Source organism: Larus michahellis, chromosome 11 (genome assembly GCF_964199755.1).
Source record: "Larus michahellis chromosome 11, bLarMic1.1, whole genome shotgun sequence".
NCBI classification, from domain to species: Eukaryota; Metazoa; Chordata; class Aves; order Charadriiformes; family Laridae; genus Larus; species Larus michahellis.
Genome location: NC_133906.1, coordinates 17963124 through 17980992, shown reverse-complemented (window position 1 = coordinate 17980992; position 17869 = coordinate 17963124). Strand labels below are relative to the sequence as shown.

The following is a 17869-nucleotide window of genomic DNA, read 5'->3' as shown; positions in this document are numbered from 1 at the left end:
TTTCGTAGCCTGGCAGAGTAAAATCTGTTGAAGCTCTTTTTGCTGCAATCAAAGGAGAGTTTTGAGAGTTTTTCAGACATAGGTTGACTGTATTTCAGTTACACTTTACAGAAGCCTGGCCCTCACTGAACCTGAATATCTGCTTCCTTGTCCTCTTCAGTAGACAGTCAGAATTGAAGTTTTAGCCTCAGAAGAGATTTTTTTTTTTTTCCTTCACCAGGTTGTTTTGCATAAGGTTGTGTAGCAAAGGGATGTGATTTCTGCAAGTATCTGCTGAATGTTTTGGGATAGCTAGTCATCTGCTGGTTGTGTGTAACTGATGCATCCTGTGGGAGCCAAACTTCTGGGTAACAGTTTCATATACTGCTGTCCTTTACCATTTCCTCAGGCAGTGTTATAACATCTCTTCTCGTGTCTGACACCACATAAAATAGGCATCCTAAAGTAAATGTTTACATACAGACAAGAATTCAACATCTTCAATGTTATAAAGGCAACAGGAAGAAAAATGTTTTAAAATGCTATCCATTCTCATTTTAAAATTTATGTATATTCTTGGCATTAAATTCGTGGCTTGCTTAGAACTAAATAATTGACAAATATTACAGTTTTTTTCTGTTTTCAGAAGTATTTGATTTGGGACATCTCAAACAACATATTTTACTCTTGAGATTGCACTCATGTTGACAGCTTGGATGTGCTCTTGTTTACTTTCTGATTAGATCAAAATAAAAATATGTGCAGCTAGACTGGTTTTAATCACTCTGAAGATATGCCAAGGCTCTTCCTCTTGGTGCCTGCTTTTCCAAAATCCTGTTTTAGAATGTAAGACTTATTCTTCACAAAGAGTTTTTCTGGTTTGTATCAGACTAAAACGTTTAAGGTATCTGAATAATTTGTGTCTTTTTCTCCAATGTTGTTGAGTACTATGGAATTTATATTTAAAATCTGTGCTCCCTGAGCCCGCTTTTTCTAGCAGTGCAGCTCTGCATACAGCTCAGCATGCCTTTTCCCTTTCCCTCACCTTCTGGCTTCCATGGATTATATCCTCTGTACCTAAATAAATCCCTTACTTTTACTTACTTACTTACCCCCTTACTTACCCCCTTAAGGGGTAATTCTTGCTTCTGCTCCCCTGCAGCTCAGATACCTCCTGGTGTTTTCACAGAGCTTGTGACTGGTCTCTCAAAACTTCATAGCACTTCATTTGCACTTTTCTTTGTCGGCGTTTTGTGGGCTCTCGTTCTGTTACGGTGGTTTCACTGTTACTTAATATTGTTTGAAGAAATCTGTCACTCACAGTAATCGGACTGATCCCTTTCCTGGGCACTGAATAGTGTGTGTTGCTGTATTTTTACTTCTGATATAACATGTTCAGAAATGCTTAGCGTACAGTTACAGGATTTCAGAAGAAGAACGGGGAAGTCTGGTTCGTGAAGATGGGCAGTTTTATTTCCAATTACATTATCATAATGATGTTCTGATTGTTGCAGTCAAATAGGCAGTGGCATTTCAATGTCTGAATCATGCCCTGAATCCAGGCTACAAGTGGCTGTCTGTACTGTGCTTTACTTGTATTAAGAAGGTGGGGATTTTGTTTGCTTTTTTAAAGGATATTCTAATATTTGCACCTGCAGAATTATTCAGATAAATGTGCGTTTAGGTTTTTCAGAATGAAGTCAGGAAAGGATTCAGTTACAATTAAACATTATCTGCTATTTAAAGAGAGAACGATATTCTTTCACAAGTGTGAGATGAGTGCAGTCTATCTGCTTTGTGCTGTGTCTGCAGCATTGACCAGCACTATGAAAGACTTAGGAAATTGCAAGGACTTTAGCTGAAAATATCAGCCATTGGAAAAATGCTAACCTTTGTTAGGAGTATCTGATTTAATTCTCAATTCTTTGCAAACCTTGTTACTTCAAAACAAAATAGTTCAGTGCCTCTTGCAGGTGGTCCAGCATTTGCCGGGCTTGAGATGGGATCTCAGGGTTTGTCCTCCCCACCCATGAGAAGGTGGTTGAAGCATTGCAGCAGTAGCAGCAGTTCGGTGCCAGATTGCTCAGATGCCCAGGACGAATTGTCTCACCTGTCCTTCTCACCCAGTACTGACCAAACAGCTTCTTGGGCTGTTCACAAGCCCAGGAGAAAAATAAATAAATCAGCTGTTTGGCAGTTGCATTTTGCCAGGCTGCCATTCCCTGCATCCTCCAAGGGATGGTGGATGGATAGAAGGTGTCCGAAGTCTGCCTTTTGACCCATGCCTGTCTTAAGCTTGGTATCCTGGCCATAGTCATCCGTATTTTGAGCTTCAGACAAACATTTGGTAGACAAGAGTCAACAAAACAGACACTAAGGGAAACAATTATTCACTTGTGATGAGACCAATAATTTTTCTTTGAGATGACTTTCTATTGACTTTCTAAATGTGCTCTTTTAGAATTGCTAGGAGATATGGATAGATTAGTGAGAGACCAAAGCAGTTTCCTTAGCTCTACAGGAAACTTCTGGGTGTTGCTGTTTTTCCCATCTTATTTTTAGTGTCTTATCAGCTTTTAAGACCTCCTCTCTTCTCCTCTCCCAATGTAATAGTACACAGATTTAATGATTAATCGCATCTTCCTCTCTTTTCATGCATAGAGTTGTATAACTCTCCTAATTAAACATGCATATGGTAAAATTGCAAGCTAGAAAGATCTGTCTGGGCTTGGATGATAGCAATTAAATGATTTATATTTACAGGCGTCAATATTTATCTTATGCGTACCGTCTGTCCTAGCTTGTCATCTGTGGTTGAGTGTGTGGTTCATTGGGTTTAGTTTGCACTTCAGCTTCTTTTCTCTGGACGCCGTGTTCCTGGCTGAGGAGAGTACTGCTTTTCATAAGATTATATAGGAAGACCGTATTCTAACTTGTACAAACACTGTTAGTCTCTTCTGTGTTCACCTGAAGATTTTTTCCTGCTTAAGTTTCAGAAATGCAAGGTTTCAAGGTGCTTAAAATAAACGAGTCAGTGTTCTCATCCTGCCCCCAATTGTTCTCAAGCAGGGAGCTCTTGCTAAAATTATTTAGGGTGATGCCCCTGACAAAAATACGGATGAACCAAGTCCCAGTTTCCACTGAGCTTCAGTATGTTAAACAGGCACAATTTATTTTTCTTTTCTGCAGTTCTCCTTGGCTCTCGCAGGGTCAGAAGCAGCAGTAGCACTTTGGCTGTTCCCGGTTGAGTCATTTGGAATGCAAATCACTTTGCAGTGATGCCAGAGGTTCCCTTTGTGCTGGGCTTTATATAAAACGCGTGACAGATTGTCAGCTTTGTCCCATTCCCCGGGCAGCAGGGAATAGGTGGAGGCTTCAGCTTTTGATTCAGACAGAACTGGGCGAGTATCGGAAGATCTTAGTCAGCTTTGCTTTGCAGATAACTGTAAATCATGTCGGAATGCTACGTTGAGAGCTTCTGACTGATATTTTGATACTAGCATAATTCCTCGGTGCAAATAAATACCTACTAGGGAAGTTTAGAAGAACACGTGCTCTGGGGAATACAGTCGCCCCGTACCCTTCCCTGCCTTTCTTCACTATCCGAACTAGGTATGAAGAACAGAAGTTGGGAGAATATCAGGCAGTTTGAATTACCTGCTCTTGATTGATCTTGCAGGTTTTGGGGTTGCAGGAGCACGTGCTGCATCTCCATACGGAATCTTGCAGGAAAGGTGGCTCCCGTCCTGTGATTAAGTGCTGCAAGTCTGGGCAAGGACTCTCTTCCCAGCTGGGCAAATAGGAATCTGAGTAGATTTCCTCTTAAAATAAAGCAAGTGGTAGATTTTTACTCTTGTTTCTGAGCTTTGCTGCCTGTTAAATATTTTGATTGGCTTGTGTGAAACCAAATTCAGTACGTCTTGAATTGAAGCGTCCCTGGACTAAAGTGGACCTTCTGTGAACCTGTGGTATACTAGTGATTAAATAAGTTGTATCCATGAGTTGTGTCGGGTTTTGGTTTCTGTTCAAAGCTTTTGAGTTACTGTGACACTTGTTTCAAAAATACTCGTTCAGAAGGAAACACTGAACATTCTTTTCCTACTTGGACCTACTTAGACAAGGCATGAATGTCTTTAGCATTTCAATTTTGAAGAAAGAAAAGTTGAAATTTCTTGGGGAAAACGATTTTGGGGCTGTGGAATGTTTTTTAAATTATTGTGCAAATCTTAATTTCTGAGATTATCAGCTTTGTTTCTTCTGAGTAGTTCTGTCAGCACAGTCCGCAACGCCAGTGTTAGGGAACTTGCTCTGAAAACTGAGGGTAGTGACTGTAAAAGTTAGTTTGGCATGGTGAACGGAAAGAGTAATGAGAGAACTTTGGAGTTGTGTAACAGTATTAAAGCCCCCATGTTGGTAACTTACGCAGCTGTTTGGTTCTGTCACCCTGGCTTATTGTGCCTTGGGTTTCAAAGACGCTGCTCTCTTGGGTCTTCTATGCCATTTTGTGGATACAGTAACTTCTTAAAAATCAGATTTTGATTAAAAGACTTTGAAGAAATTCCTTGTGTTAAAATAGGACCTCATGTTCTCTCTTCACTGTCACGCTAGCTGCTCTGTAACTTAAATCCACTCTAAATCCAGAATGTCCTCTCTGAGGGAATGTGAATTGGAGCAGGCAGATGGAGCAAACAGATGAGCAGACTTTGCAAGCATTTTGAAAATAGGTCTTGAAAGGGGTTTTAGTATAGGAAGCAAATAGATCTGGATGAATAAGAATGGCACTCATAAGGCTTTTTTTCTTTCTGACTTTGGTTTTCCTGTAAACTGCTTTCTTTGAACTTAGATCAGAATTGCCCTGAGTTTAAAATCCTCTTTTTTATGGGGCCTCTGCTTTTAAAACATAGGTGCTCTCTCTGCTCAGCAGGTGATTTTGTTCCTTTTCAGCAAGTCTTGTGGTTTGTTTCTCTTATTATCCTTGTACCAATAGTTTTCCGTTTGGGACAGGAGGTAGTCTAGAGGCAAGATACTACAAAAAACAGATGGGCTACATGTTCAAAACGGAGCTGATGAAGCTGACAGCCTCTTTGCGATCTTATCAGCCATGTCTTTGTATGGGTGATAAAATCAGCAGTCAAACTTCTGCCGAGTTTTGGTTGGTTTTTTTAATTTCTCTTCTGCTTTGCAGCCAGACTTGTGCGCTTTACTTTCACTTCTGTCTGAAGCGATGTGGGTCAAAGTCTGGCTTTGCTGCTTCTGTGCTAGAATTGTGATTTGCAGGCCCCTGGCAACCTTGGTGGCATGTGAAAGCCACATAACCACGCAGGGGAACTTGTCTCACTCAACTCGTACGCGGCACCGCGTACGCTAAGACCACTAGCAATATCACTGAACTCATCTTCTAAATGTTTTTCTGTGAGTTGCCTGTTGGGGTAATTCACAGCTTCAAACCTGGAACAAATGTGCTTCTGAAAGCCAGTTCAGACTGCACCCAGTAATTACGCTGTGGGTAGTACTGTGTAACCACGGGTAGAGATCTCCTGCTGTGTGTGGAGCTGCAAACAGTTTGCATGCTAATGCCCTAATTTGAAAATCTGGGTTTGAAGGACACGCCGTGAGTCGAGTGCCCAGTAGTGTGTTCCATGTGCCGTAGGTAGCTGAGATTAAAATCTCTTCAGTTGTCAAATGGCTTTGCATTTGGAAAAATCTTGTGAGCAGCACTCCGTGTTAATTTTAAATGTAAAATTACGATTTTTCTCTTTTTATAGGAACTGGAGACATTGTTGCTGTCATGATTACAGAATCAAAGGTTAAGGAGATCCTGAATTACTTGGAAAAGAATATCTCTGTCCTGATGGCAATAGCAGTGGGGTCCCGTGTTCCTCCAAAAAACTTCAGTCGGGGCTCTCTAGTCTTTGTGTCAATATCATTCATTGTTTTGATGATAATTTCTTCAGCATGGTTAATATTTTACTTCATCCAGAAGATCAGGTACACAAGTGCACGTGACAGGAATCAGGTAAGGGAACTTTTTTTTTACTCTCAAGTTCTGGAGGTGATATTTCTGTATGCAGTAGTCAATAGAGAACAAATAATTTCTTAAGGAATGTCCATCAAACTAACGTTCAGAACCTCTTTGTCCTGAGGCACAGCATGTTGCTAGACAAGGATTTTTATATAGCAAAGTGTTTTCATCCTGAGCAGCACCAGTACGAGACCTATTACATGACAGGAAAGAGAACTGAGGCAAAATATTTGGGGTTTGATGAGTCCAACAGAAAGATAGAATCTGTGTTGGCTGAATGTGTATGCTGTATGTACATTGGGGATGGGAAGGAAAGTTAAATCGTGAATGAACTCCTGTAGTGCAGGAGAACACAGAACCAATGTTACGAATTCTATCCCTGTTCTTAAGGATTGCTTCGGCAATAGTTAAGGTAATTCAGAAGTTGTATAAAGCTATTTCCAAACTATAATCTGTCGTGAATGTTAGGGTAAGAAAACTAAGGTATAGAGCTGCTTAGTGATATGTGTTAACTTTTGACTTTATTCAAGATCACACTTGGTATGGAATGTTTAATTCTCCTGGTCATATATTTTAAGTAAAATTTTGTTCAATATGCCTTTCTTACATTTTCTTTCAACTCTTAATTTGTTGAAGAATGGAATTAAGTATGGCCACACTCGGAGATCTTGGCTAAATCAAGTCATCAACTCAAATATGAGTTGATGACTTTAGAAGTAAATGTTTTACTAGTGTGGACTTAATGACCCACCGCCTCCATAGTGTGCCTTGGCTTTTATTGAGAAGGGTCAGTAAACCTCAGGAAATGTGCTGTGCTCTCTTTGCCTTTGTATCTCTCTCAAGGCAGCCTTACAAAGCTGCTGAACTCTAGTCACCGTCCCCCCTTATCCCCCGAATTACAACTCGTACACAGAAGCTCACTGTAAGGCAGTGCTTTGGTGTTTTGTCAAACCTAAAACAAATGTGAACTTATAAAACCTCAGTTGTGACAAAGGATTTCCTTTTTATTTTCTATAAATAGCGTCTGATGCTGCAGGTCCCGTGGGCATCCTGTAGATTTTCCTAAGGATGTCATTCTTAAATGACCACGCTGTAACTGGTACTTAGTGTGGTCCCTTGGGATGGTGAAAGTTTAAATATAACTGTTAGTCAATGAATGTCTGTGGAATACGAAATTGTGTCTCCTGCATCCCCTACGTGGTTCTAGGCTTCTTCCAAATGTCCGTGTTTCAAAACAGTCGCTCCATGGGGAAAGGGCTCTCATGACCCTTTTTCTTTCTTTAGATTTTTACAAAGGTCAGGACAAACTTGATGAAAATTTTATATGGTTTAAAAAGCTGAGCTTATTAAACTTTAATAAGAAGGTGGCGACAGCTACAGCTTATTTTTAAAAAGCTTTGAGAGCTTTCACAGAGAGAAGGCTGTACTGTTAGTGATGAAATAACTTGTTTTAGGCTATGATCTTGTTTTTAAGTTATGTCGAGGCACACTTTTTTTTTTTTAATCAAAAACATGCTGCGTTTTGTAGATAGTGCGAGTAGATACTGGTATTTCACATCACTAGTCTTGCACACTTCCGCCAGAGGTATGAAACTCTTTCGCATGTGGTGGTTGCCTTTTCCATCGAGACAGTCCTGGCTTTTAAAAGCAAGCATATGCTGTATGGCTCTGCCCTAACCTAGCAAAATAGCAAATCCTGAGCATTTCTGGTGTTCACAGAAAAAAAAAAAAGTATTTGTTAAAAGTAGAAAATGGAAGAGATGGATCTCTTAAGTGGAAGAGATGAAAGTTATTGTTTGGCAAATTTATTTACATAAGAGAACGTGTATACATTTTGGAAGAGTTTTGCTGAAATATTATGCTTCCCATAGAAAATAATCTATCTTTACTATTTCTTGTAGCGCATATGCAATCCTATGCAGTACAACTAACTATAATTACTACCCACAATTACTTAGTTGGTAGCGTTGAGCATTTAAGTTAAATGCCTTTTCAGCCTTGTTCCTCTCTTAGTAATCACACTTCTGGTTGTGCAATGATTATCTGCTCCAGTGGTGTATCAGTGTGTTCTGTGTCATTAAGTACTCAGGCCAATATGCTTTTTCCAGGACTTGTAAATTGGATTTGCTTAAATCAACCAATTTCTTACATTTTGAAGTTAGGATGAGATTTATGACTTCAGGAAGCGTGTAATTTTCCCATCCCAGCTCTGTCTGGTGCTGCATTTCCTATGTGGGTATACTTCAGTAGCTGGGACTGAGTATTTGATTATTTTTTTTCAAATCCACGCTCTGAAAAATATAAATAAGAGCTGTTCTTCTATGGAAACCACCAAAAAAAAAAGTGCTTTTGTAAAGCCTGTCCCTTTCAAAGGCAGAGCACTTAGTACAAGATGGAGGTGAAGGATGAAATACACGAACTTCCCTTTTCCAGTCAATGTAAACCAAATCTGATGGCTCAGGTTCCTGAAACAAGAAGACATGCGCTTTGTTCCACTGAGTGCCCCGTCTCTGGGATCCCATGGACCAGCTGGCAAACAGCTGTTCTTCCTTGGCTGGGAACTGGGAACTGCAGTAGGAATTGGCACTTGCGCTGCAGAAATGGCTCCTTCCACCCAATAGTGGTGGTCATAAAAACGGCATAAACAGCAAAAAATAGCTTGGCCTATGCATTGAGGTTGAGGTTCGTCTTCGAACCAGTTTTCATTTCAGCTTTATTTAAGTCTGTATTGGCTTATTTAGATTTCATGACCCATTTTTTTTTTTTTTGTGAGATCCTGGTGGTTTCAAGTAATAGCAAGAGAGAAACTAGGTTACGCTGAGAGGATCTCTTGAATCGCAGAATAAGATCAGCCCGCTTGGGGAGCCGGGGGGAGTAGTAATAATTCACGCTTAAGAAGAGAAGAAGGTGTTGTATCACGGCACACTGAATAAAAAGCAATATGAACAGAACATAACAGAAACCATTGGGAAGGCATGTTGCTTCAGCTTTTATCCTGCAGGCTGGGTTTGGTTAGGTTTTTGTCACACAAACATTGGATCACTTCTGTGGACTTCTACACAGCCCACGAGGTTTATGCCCATGCTTATCGAGTGCATTTGTGGGCTCAACTGTCGGGTTCATTTTTTTTTTTTTCCTGACAAATCTCTAACTGCAGGCTTTGCTGTGTACGTTTTTTGTCTTATGCGTTGGCCTGCTGCCACAGCGTGTATTGCAATGCTAGTATTGAGCCCAAATAAGTCATTATAAAGTAATGAAGCTTGATTATCAGGGTTAATTTGTGTTCTTTTCTTTGTCACTTTATTAGCGTCGTCTTGGAGATGCTGCCAAGAAAGCCATTGGTAAATTGACAACCAGGACAGTAAAGAAGGGTGATAAGGTATAATAATAAGATTTCAACATGGTAAACTAGAGCATGATGTTTAATTTTTGCCGGGGGAAACAATCGCAGTTTTTCCTTTCTGCTTCTGGTTTATGACCTTGCCTTCCTTGTTGGAGGCTTACTTTGTCCTGTGGCACAGTATTTTGTGTAACATTTAGTATTAATGTATGCTGTAAGTTTCAAATAAGTTTTTCTTGCTTAAATACTACTTGCCCTCCATCTGGCAACTGTGACCGAGAGTGGTTTTGTGTGCTAGCTGGCTGGGGGGGGGTTGTTGGTAAGAGTACATAGGGCTGGCATTGTTTATCTGGAATTCAGTAAGCTTAGAATCGTTCCGTATGTAAGTTGTGTAAAGTATAAATAAATTTAAAAGACAGGTCATAAAGGACAATCTCTTATGAACATCCAGTAATCTGAGGGGGAGTATAAGCAGGCATTTCGTTAAAGGTAGTAAATGTTACCCCAAGAATATTTCTTGCCAGTATACAAACTAAAATGTATGGTCTGTTAAGTCCTAAACTTTTTCCACTTTCATGAGCAGTACTGCTTTGTCTTTGATTCTGAAAGGAAAAAATAGTCACTTAATCTTGCTTAACTTTTGCTCTTTAATTTGTAAAAGGCAAGAGAATTCTGGCTGTGATTTGATTTTTAAGACAAGATTATTTCTTTGGGCCTTTTTTGTGTGATTCTTTTTTATCTTTCTGATCAACACTGTCAGCACTGGAAGATTGGGAAGTGATGGAAAAATTTGCTTCCAGAGAAAAGGCAGAAAAAAAATGTCTTTTTACTCTTTCTCCCTCCCTATGTAGCTTTATTTCAAGACAGCCTACTGCACTAAATCTGTCGAGTGGGTATGGGAGTACATACAGATAACAAGAACTCTTCCATATTAAAAGATGCCGTTGTCTTGATGATATAAATTCAAAACTGGCAAGTGACATGGAGGTCGTGGTACAGACAGTTTTGGGCCCCTCACTACAAGACAGACACTGAGGCGCTCTAGCGGGTCCAGAGAAGGGCAACGGAGCTGGTGAGGGGTCTGGAGCACAAGTCTGGTGAGGAGCGGCTGAGGGAGCTGGGGGTGTCCAGCCTGGAGAAAAGGAGGCCGAGGGGAGACCTTCTCGCTCCCTACAGCTCCCTGAAAGGAGGGTGTATCCAAGGGGGGTCGGCCTCTTCTCCCAAGGAACAGGCAACAGGACAAGAGGGAACGGCCTCAAGTTGCGCCAGGGCAGGTTTAGGATGGATAGTAGGAAAAACTTCTTGACCAAAAGGGCTGTCAAGCCTTGGAACAGGCTGCCCAGGGAAGTGGTGGAATGGCCATCCCTGGAGGTATTTAAAGGACGTGCAGACGTGGTGCCGAGGGATGTGGTTTAGTGGTGTTTTTGGCAGTGGTAGGTTGATGGTTGGACGCAATGATCTTAAAGGTCTTTTCTAACCTAAATGATTCTGTGACAGCATGAGATGCACACACAGGTGAACAGAGGGCGGGAGAAAACCTGTCCTTCATCAGAGCAGCCCATCGGGATTCTCCGCATGCAGCACTGACTGGTGCTGGCCGGGGGGTGGCTGTTCTCTTGCTGTGCTCCGTCTCGGTGTCTTGCTAGTAGCTTGCTGGCATCGAAGAGAATAATGAACTTGAACTAAAAGAAGGCAGAGGCTCTTTTGTGTTACAGGCCCAAACGTTTTAAATATATATTGCTGATTCCGTATTTACAGCCAAATGAAGTCAGCCCTTTTTCAGTGGAAATTTGAAATTCTCGTGTTTAAAAATAAATTAAAAAAAAAAATCATAACTTCTGGAATACAGAGGAAGGAGAGGAGCCAGTCAGTGATCCTCATCTTCATGTCTGCGTGAGAAAGATGACAGTTCTGCAAGTAAGCAGACAAAAATATGTGCCTACTCTGAAATAAGTAAAAATGGTTAGTGCTGGCTATATAAAAGGGAATCCCAGGGTTCTTATCCTACCAAAAAACACCCCTGAATAAAACGGAAGTTTTAGCTCAAAGCCGAAGTAAATCCTCTGTATTTTATAGTGATTCATACAAATACTAGAATCATCTTAGGCTTTAGCTTATGTTTCAAGTGGTCAGTTACCAGCTCCAAATGAGGGGAGAGTTTTGTATGTATGAGATGCTTCTCTCAAGTCATGTTGGGATATAACCACCCAGTCATTGGTTTTGTATCTTCGTAGTAACAGCCACTGAGCACAACGCAGTTCATGTACTAGTCACAACTACTTTTACATTTGTCATAGCCTCAACTCTTAACTTGAATTTTCATTCTGTTCATTTTAGGAAACAGACCCAGACTTTGATCATTGTGCTGTCTGCATTGAGAGTTACAAGCAGAATGATGTTGTTCGCATTTTACCATGCAAGTAAGCTAGTAAAGTTCCTTTGTTTGGAAACTATTCTTTCTTTGTGCTCCTTTGCTTCATTTCATGGAATATGTGCATTGTGATTTACAGACACATTTACTAGATGTTTCCAGTCCTAATACCAGCCACTTTATTTTAGGCTATGATACCAGAAGGTGTGAAGGTGGGTGCTGGCACTGTTACAACAGTAGAAATTAAACAAAAAATTCAGATCTCGGGCAGTTTGGGCATATCAGCAGTAAAGCTATTAAGATTGCACGGAGGGGAGGCGGGGGTGCAGATTTAAGGACTGAGCAGCGGGTGAACACCAAAAGCTCGAGTACAGTGATCCAGGTACAGCTGCGGCATTCTGCGCAGCAGATGTTCAACATCGGTGCTGGTTTCTGAAACAGTGTAGGAAATGGGAATGCAGTCTTTCCAACCTTCATACCTCCTCTGACATCAGTCAGCCGCTCTGCTGTCCTCTGTCTTTGGTCTCTCCAGTGCCGTGTCTGTTTGGCTTGTGCCTGAAGAGTCGTACTCGCTGGATAATTCTGCGTTGGTGCTTATAATGCAACAACTTCCTCTTCCTTTTAGGCCATTCTCTTGACATTTACAGGTTTTCGGTTTATTTCCATTTCACTTCCTTTCTTGAGTTGTTTTGGGGTATTTGCTTTTTGAGAGATGCTTTTAAGTGCTTTTTCCACCTGGTGATTGGTTTTGATGAACCGGTAAATTTCGGTAGCCTTAAGCATTACAGAGGACATATTTCCCTTGTATTCTGAAATGCAGAGCTTTCTTGTTATCTCCAGACAAAAAATACATGTAAGTTACATGGTATACATGCAGCTAAGATCCAGTAATTTGACCTGTGCTTGGTATATAAATAGTGTTCTGCATGGTACTCTCAAAGCAACAAAGTCATGGTGCTGGAGTCAAGCTTCAGTCATGCAGCAGCACATAAGAGCTCATTATTGGTCTTCTAAATCGTCCTGCAGGCTGCTCTGAATACCTGGAATATTTTTCTTCTAATGCGTAATGAATTTCTATCATTATAAAAGGAAAATGGTATTATTTTATATCTTATTGATCAAAATACGTGTACATTCTACTTCTAAGGCCAGAAGTTTAATTCAGTTTACTTTTCGTTGTGTTCTTTACCTCTTGGACTGTGGGAAACAGTGAACCGGTTTAGATTCTCAGTGTTGTTGTTTAGTTGATATACGCTACAAATGTTCGTTTAGAAACTTTCATTAAAGTATTAGGGAATAGAACAGCTTGGTCTCAGATCTGTAAAGATTTGAGGGCTTGTGATCAGGTGGATGTGTGTGCATTTCCTCTCTGTAATTCGGTCGTTTTTACTGAAAGATGATGTCCTCTTGCCCATAAAAATGTACTCCCAAGTGTTAAGCAAAGATTCCTGTGATTTATATCCTACATTGTAATCTCCAGTAAAGCTTTCATATGTGAATTAAGCTCTAGTCTTTAATTTGTTATGTAGAAGATTATTTGGAAATTAGAGGAGGAACTCCTGGAAACTGCACACCAGTTTTGAATCACTAAGTTGATTATTATTTTTTTTATGAAATTGCCTCTTAAGAAAGCTTCGCTTGTGTAGTTCAGGGTAGTACTGTGAGGCTCAAGGGTGTGGAACGGAGGGTCACAAGTCCCACTCCACTGTGCCTTTCTGTTTGATACTGAACAGAGGTCAGAGGGAGGTCCTTGCTGATGAAGAGAGAATTAGTCTTCATCTGGTAGGAAAGGATCTTCTACCACCAAGGAGAATGCGAAATTGGGACTAAAAGTCAACTTCCCTAGTTAAACACCTGCCACTATCCAAGCAATGGATGTAATGTTAGTATCAGTAGATGTGATCAGACCATTTAACCAAGATGATCAGTGTTTTTTTGGGGGAGGTTAATTGAAGAAAAAAAAAAAAATTGTTTGCAAGGCCATTTCCTTCAGCCACTGCTTGTGAGCCCTTGTCCTGCGGACAGGGAGCTCCCTGCTCTCAGGGAGCTGGATGAAGGTGCACCCAGCTGCCGCCTCAGCACAGCCTCCCCCACTGTGATCTCCCGTGTAAAGGAGGTATTGAGACTCTTGTGTAGATCCTCTTCTGTTCTTTTTTTCACAAGAATATAAGGTCAGTGAAGGCTCAGATTACATTCCTGCCGAAGGCTGTATGACAACTTTTATGTTCACTTTCTACTTCTCTTCTTTAAATCTCGCGTTTCATCTGCTGCAGTTGAGCTTTGAGTTGAGTGCAAAGCCATCTTGGCTAGACAGAAACATTGAGATGAATACTTTCCACAAGACACTTTTATATTTGTAGATGAAGGGCCAACTACTCCCTGCAGAGGTGACCCCAGTAAACTTCAGATTGCATGTGAGACTTTTCAGTCTTCAGCATCTGAGATGCTTCTCCCCAAATCTTGTTTTGGAGGTTTTATCCCTTTCTACTTCCTGATACTTCAACGTCTCATTTTAGTGCAACATGCAAAGTTAGTTAAAAAAAAAAAAGTCAACACACAAAAAGCCTCACAAGAGAGTGTCTAAGCCAGATGAGAAAATAAATTGCAAGAAAACCATAGAGAAAATGGCTTGACTTAGAGGAAGCAAATGAAAGGCTAGAAGTTTTTCTTACTGTGCCCGTTGAGAAACTATAATCATTAGGCAGTAGGAAACACTGACATATGACATCCTTGCTGTTTTCATCAATTTAAAAGTAGCATTTCCCTTTGGTACCGCAGTTGTTCTCTGCAGTTAAGTAGGGTCTGTCACTCCGTGCCTCAGCAGAGAGGACTCTGGTTTGGGCAGGCACACAGCAGGCAAAGCCTACCAGCAGCTGCACAAGTTGCACCTAAAATTCTGTAATGAAACACCATATTTGTGATGTAAAGTTTTGTGGCAGGTGGGAAACTGTGGCCAATTTAGAAAAACTAAAGTGAAAATGATCACATACAGTGCAGTTGAATTTCTATCATTCATTTTGTGCTTCAGAGAGAGAAATATCTTTGGTACCAGCAGCCTGTGAACATACCTGTAGCTTTTAGTGCACAGAGGAATAAAGCAGTCATCTGTGTTAGGTTTACCAGCCTGAGGAACATCTCTGTCTTCTATGAATATCATTAAGTAAATTAAAAATAAGTATTGTAAGCAAATGTCAGAAGGATTATAGCAAAAGGCAAATCTCTTGTATGGTTTTCTTTGTTCGCATAGTTTTGCTTTACCATCACACTGCTGCGTCAGGGGATGAAGGGGAACTGGGTGAAAAGTGATCAGGAGGGGGTAGTGTGAAGGACTAGTGAGAGATACGGGAAGGGGAGAGCAAAGCGATGGGTTAGAGAAAAGCACAGAGTGACTTTGGAAAGGGCAGAGAGATGGCCTGGGAAGGAAGAAATTTACAAGGTAGGAAGAGAATTAAAGTAGTGAATATGTTAAAATAAATGGCTTTTTGAGTCAAATTCTTAATATTTCCTGTATTGGGCAAAAAGGGGGGAAAGTGACAAAAGCAACTAAGCCAGATTTCCATCAGTTTGATTCTGTGCTGCTGCAAATAGATTCTTTTCTTTCTTTTTTTTTTTAAGAGAAAATTAACACAGTGTCTCGATGCCATCTTTTCCACTTACTGCAATGCCTCTGCACCATCCCCGTTTTCTCTGCTCCCTGCTTGCGAGGACAGTCCCTCTTTTCCCTCGGCAATACGAGGTATTTGTGGAGAGCACCGAGGCTGCTCTCCCCTGGCGTTGTCTGCTGGGAGGGGAGATGCGGCCCCTTCCTCCCTGCCGCAGCAGGCCAGACACCCCTCCTCGGCAGTGCTGCTGTAATGGGCTGCCTGCAGCGGGGCAGGAGGGACCCCTGTGCTGCTTGCTGGCCTGGCTGGGAGGTTGGTAGCCCAGGGTGAGGGGAGCAGCTGCCTCCAGCAAGTAGCCAAAGATCAGGTCCCTTTGGTGGGATGCTGAGGTGAGAGCAGGGAAGTCTAGTGAGCTCTTGGGAAATAGCACTCGTAAACTCGTTCAAACCCTTCTCTTTGTGTGACATGTGAATCCAGAGGCATTACACCACTAAAAGAGATCTCTAATTCACTTTTTTTTTTTCCTGTGAAATGCTGCAAAGAAGATGTATCGTACAACAGAGTTGGCATTAACGGTGTTTATTACAAGCTAGAGGGCAACTGGCTTGGGTGTGCTGACGGAGTGGAAAAATACCTGCAGGTCACCTGTTTGGAGTTATGCCTGCAGGGGAGACTCCTCTGGTGCTGCCGGCCGTGCCGCCTCCGGCCCCTAGGCTGGAGAAGCAGAAAAAGCTGTGTCACACTTGACTCTGCGGCGTGTGGCTCCTGGGGGAGCATCATCAGCCCCCGTGACCTAGAGCAACTTGCTAGGAACTCTTCACGTTCATGCTCTTGGAAAACAAGTGACAGAAGTATGGAGAAGGCTTAGGATAGCAGAAAATGCATGGGCTTCCTTTGTCAGAATGAGTTTTTAAAGTAATAAATGTGTTTGTTATCTTCATTGCTCTATTACTGCTTTTTAACTGTTGCAAGCAGAGAAACCCAGACAGAGCCTGAGCCACGATGATGGTATCGGCAAGCTTTTTAAGGAGTAGATAAACTGCTTAAGTAGTAGGCAGAGCCATGCCAATCAAAATCAATAACTAACTTTTGGAGAACTGCACTTTGTTTTTGAAAGACATTAATAAACATCCTTGAAGGTTTAGGAACTAAAAGCAAGGAATTAAGAGGTCACAAAAATAGTTGAGCTGTTCTGGTGCATTTGAACTATATCAAACTGCTAATGACTCTTTAAAATAAGTCATAATATTTAGCAGATGCATGTTGGCATCCGTATCAGTCGCCTGCTTCACTTGATCTGAGTGCTTCTACAGCACTGATTAGCCGATAACGATATATTAAAGCTGTTTTCATACTTCGGTGGAGTCTTGATGTCTGCCGTTTCCCAAAATATTAGATTTTCAGGTTTGTCCTACTCCAAAAACAACCTTCAGAGACTTAAAAGGAAACATAAGCAACTAAAAGCCATGATTTGCCTAACATAGAAAAATAGCATCTCTGTGTGTTTCAGAAGGTGTCAAACCATTTTCGATCACCCAGGATTTCTAAACGTTGTTTCCTGTAGTTTTGTGAGTAATAAAGGGAAGGCATTAAGACCTAATAACAATAGAAGCAAGTCTGTATTTTGTGCAATTATTTGGACAGTAAGCACTGTACATAGCCTGTGTTTCATGACTGCAGTATTCCTAAAGGACACAGTCCAGCAAAGTGACTAGCTGAGGTTCTGTAAGTTTCTATTCCTGCAATATCTGGGATATAGATATGCAAAGTCCTCCTGCTCCCTGGCCATCTTCTGTTGACAGTATTATACTCTGTAAGTCTGCGCATCTTCAGTGAGTACGGGTGGGACATACACTTGTAGCTGATGGGAACCTGATTATGTTGATATACTGTAGTCCCTCCATCAGTCTTAGTAGGCATAGACAAAACAGAATTATGTACTGTCTCTTTGTATGTTTGTTAACAAATACATGAGGCTTTTTTTTCCCAGTCATTCTCCAGACATTTAAAAGAGAATTATCTGGTAACATGCCTCCTTTGGTCTCTGCTTTTAAAATCCCATGGAATAGGGAGCAAAAAATCCCAGACCCCATGAGGAGCGTACTGAGGCACGGAGCAGCAAGTATAACCTGCAAGAGGAGAGGACGGAGAGTATCTCAACTTCATGCTGCCTTGGGGACATGCATGACCTCTTACAGACCGTGCCGATGCCTCAGATGGCAGGAACTCCTTGTTCTGCCCCTGCCCCTTCGTCTGCTGGTTTCAGAGCACAGCTCCTTGCTGGCTAAGCAGCCCTTCTAATTGCTGATCTTTGCCGTGATCCCCAGTCTGTCCTATTCGGGTGTGCCTGCTCTTACTGGCTTTTTGCTCTGCAGTCAGGGCCACTGGACGTGAAAGATCTGGCTTCTTATCGTAGGCAGTTACTCAGACTAAGTAATTATGAGTATTTGCTAAAGCTGTAGAAAGCCTAGTGATACCCATTTCTGCCATGAATATGCTCCATGAATATGCAACATGAAAAGTTGTTTACCTTCTGAAAAGCCAAGAGTACACTT

At 41.4% G+C, this 17869-nt stretch overlaps 1 protein-coding gene across 3 annotated transcripts in view; it reads left to right on the top strand.

Moving 5' to 3' along the window:
• Nucleotides 1–17869, top strand: part of RNF130 (ring finger protein 130) — a 51230-nt gene that overhangs the window by 18561 nt on the left and 14800 nt on the right. For all 3 annotated transcript variants that reach the window (XR_012589455.1, XM_074603603.1, XM_074603602.1), the window contains exons 3-5: nt 5745–5995; nt 9309–9380; nt 11679–11761. Coding sequence is in view for 2 of the 3 variants with exons in the window: in XM_074603603.1 (XP_074459704.1) it covers nt 5745–5995; nt 9309–9380; nt 11679–11761 (406 nt within the window). In the remaining variant the exon portion in view is untranslated. The remainder of the gene's footprint in view (nt 1–5744; nt 5996–9308; nt 9381–11678; nt 11762–17869) is intronic.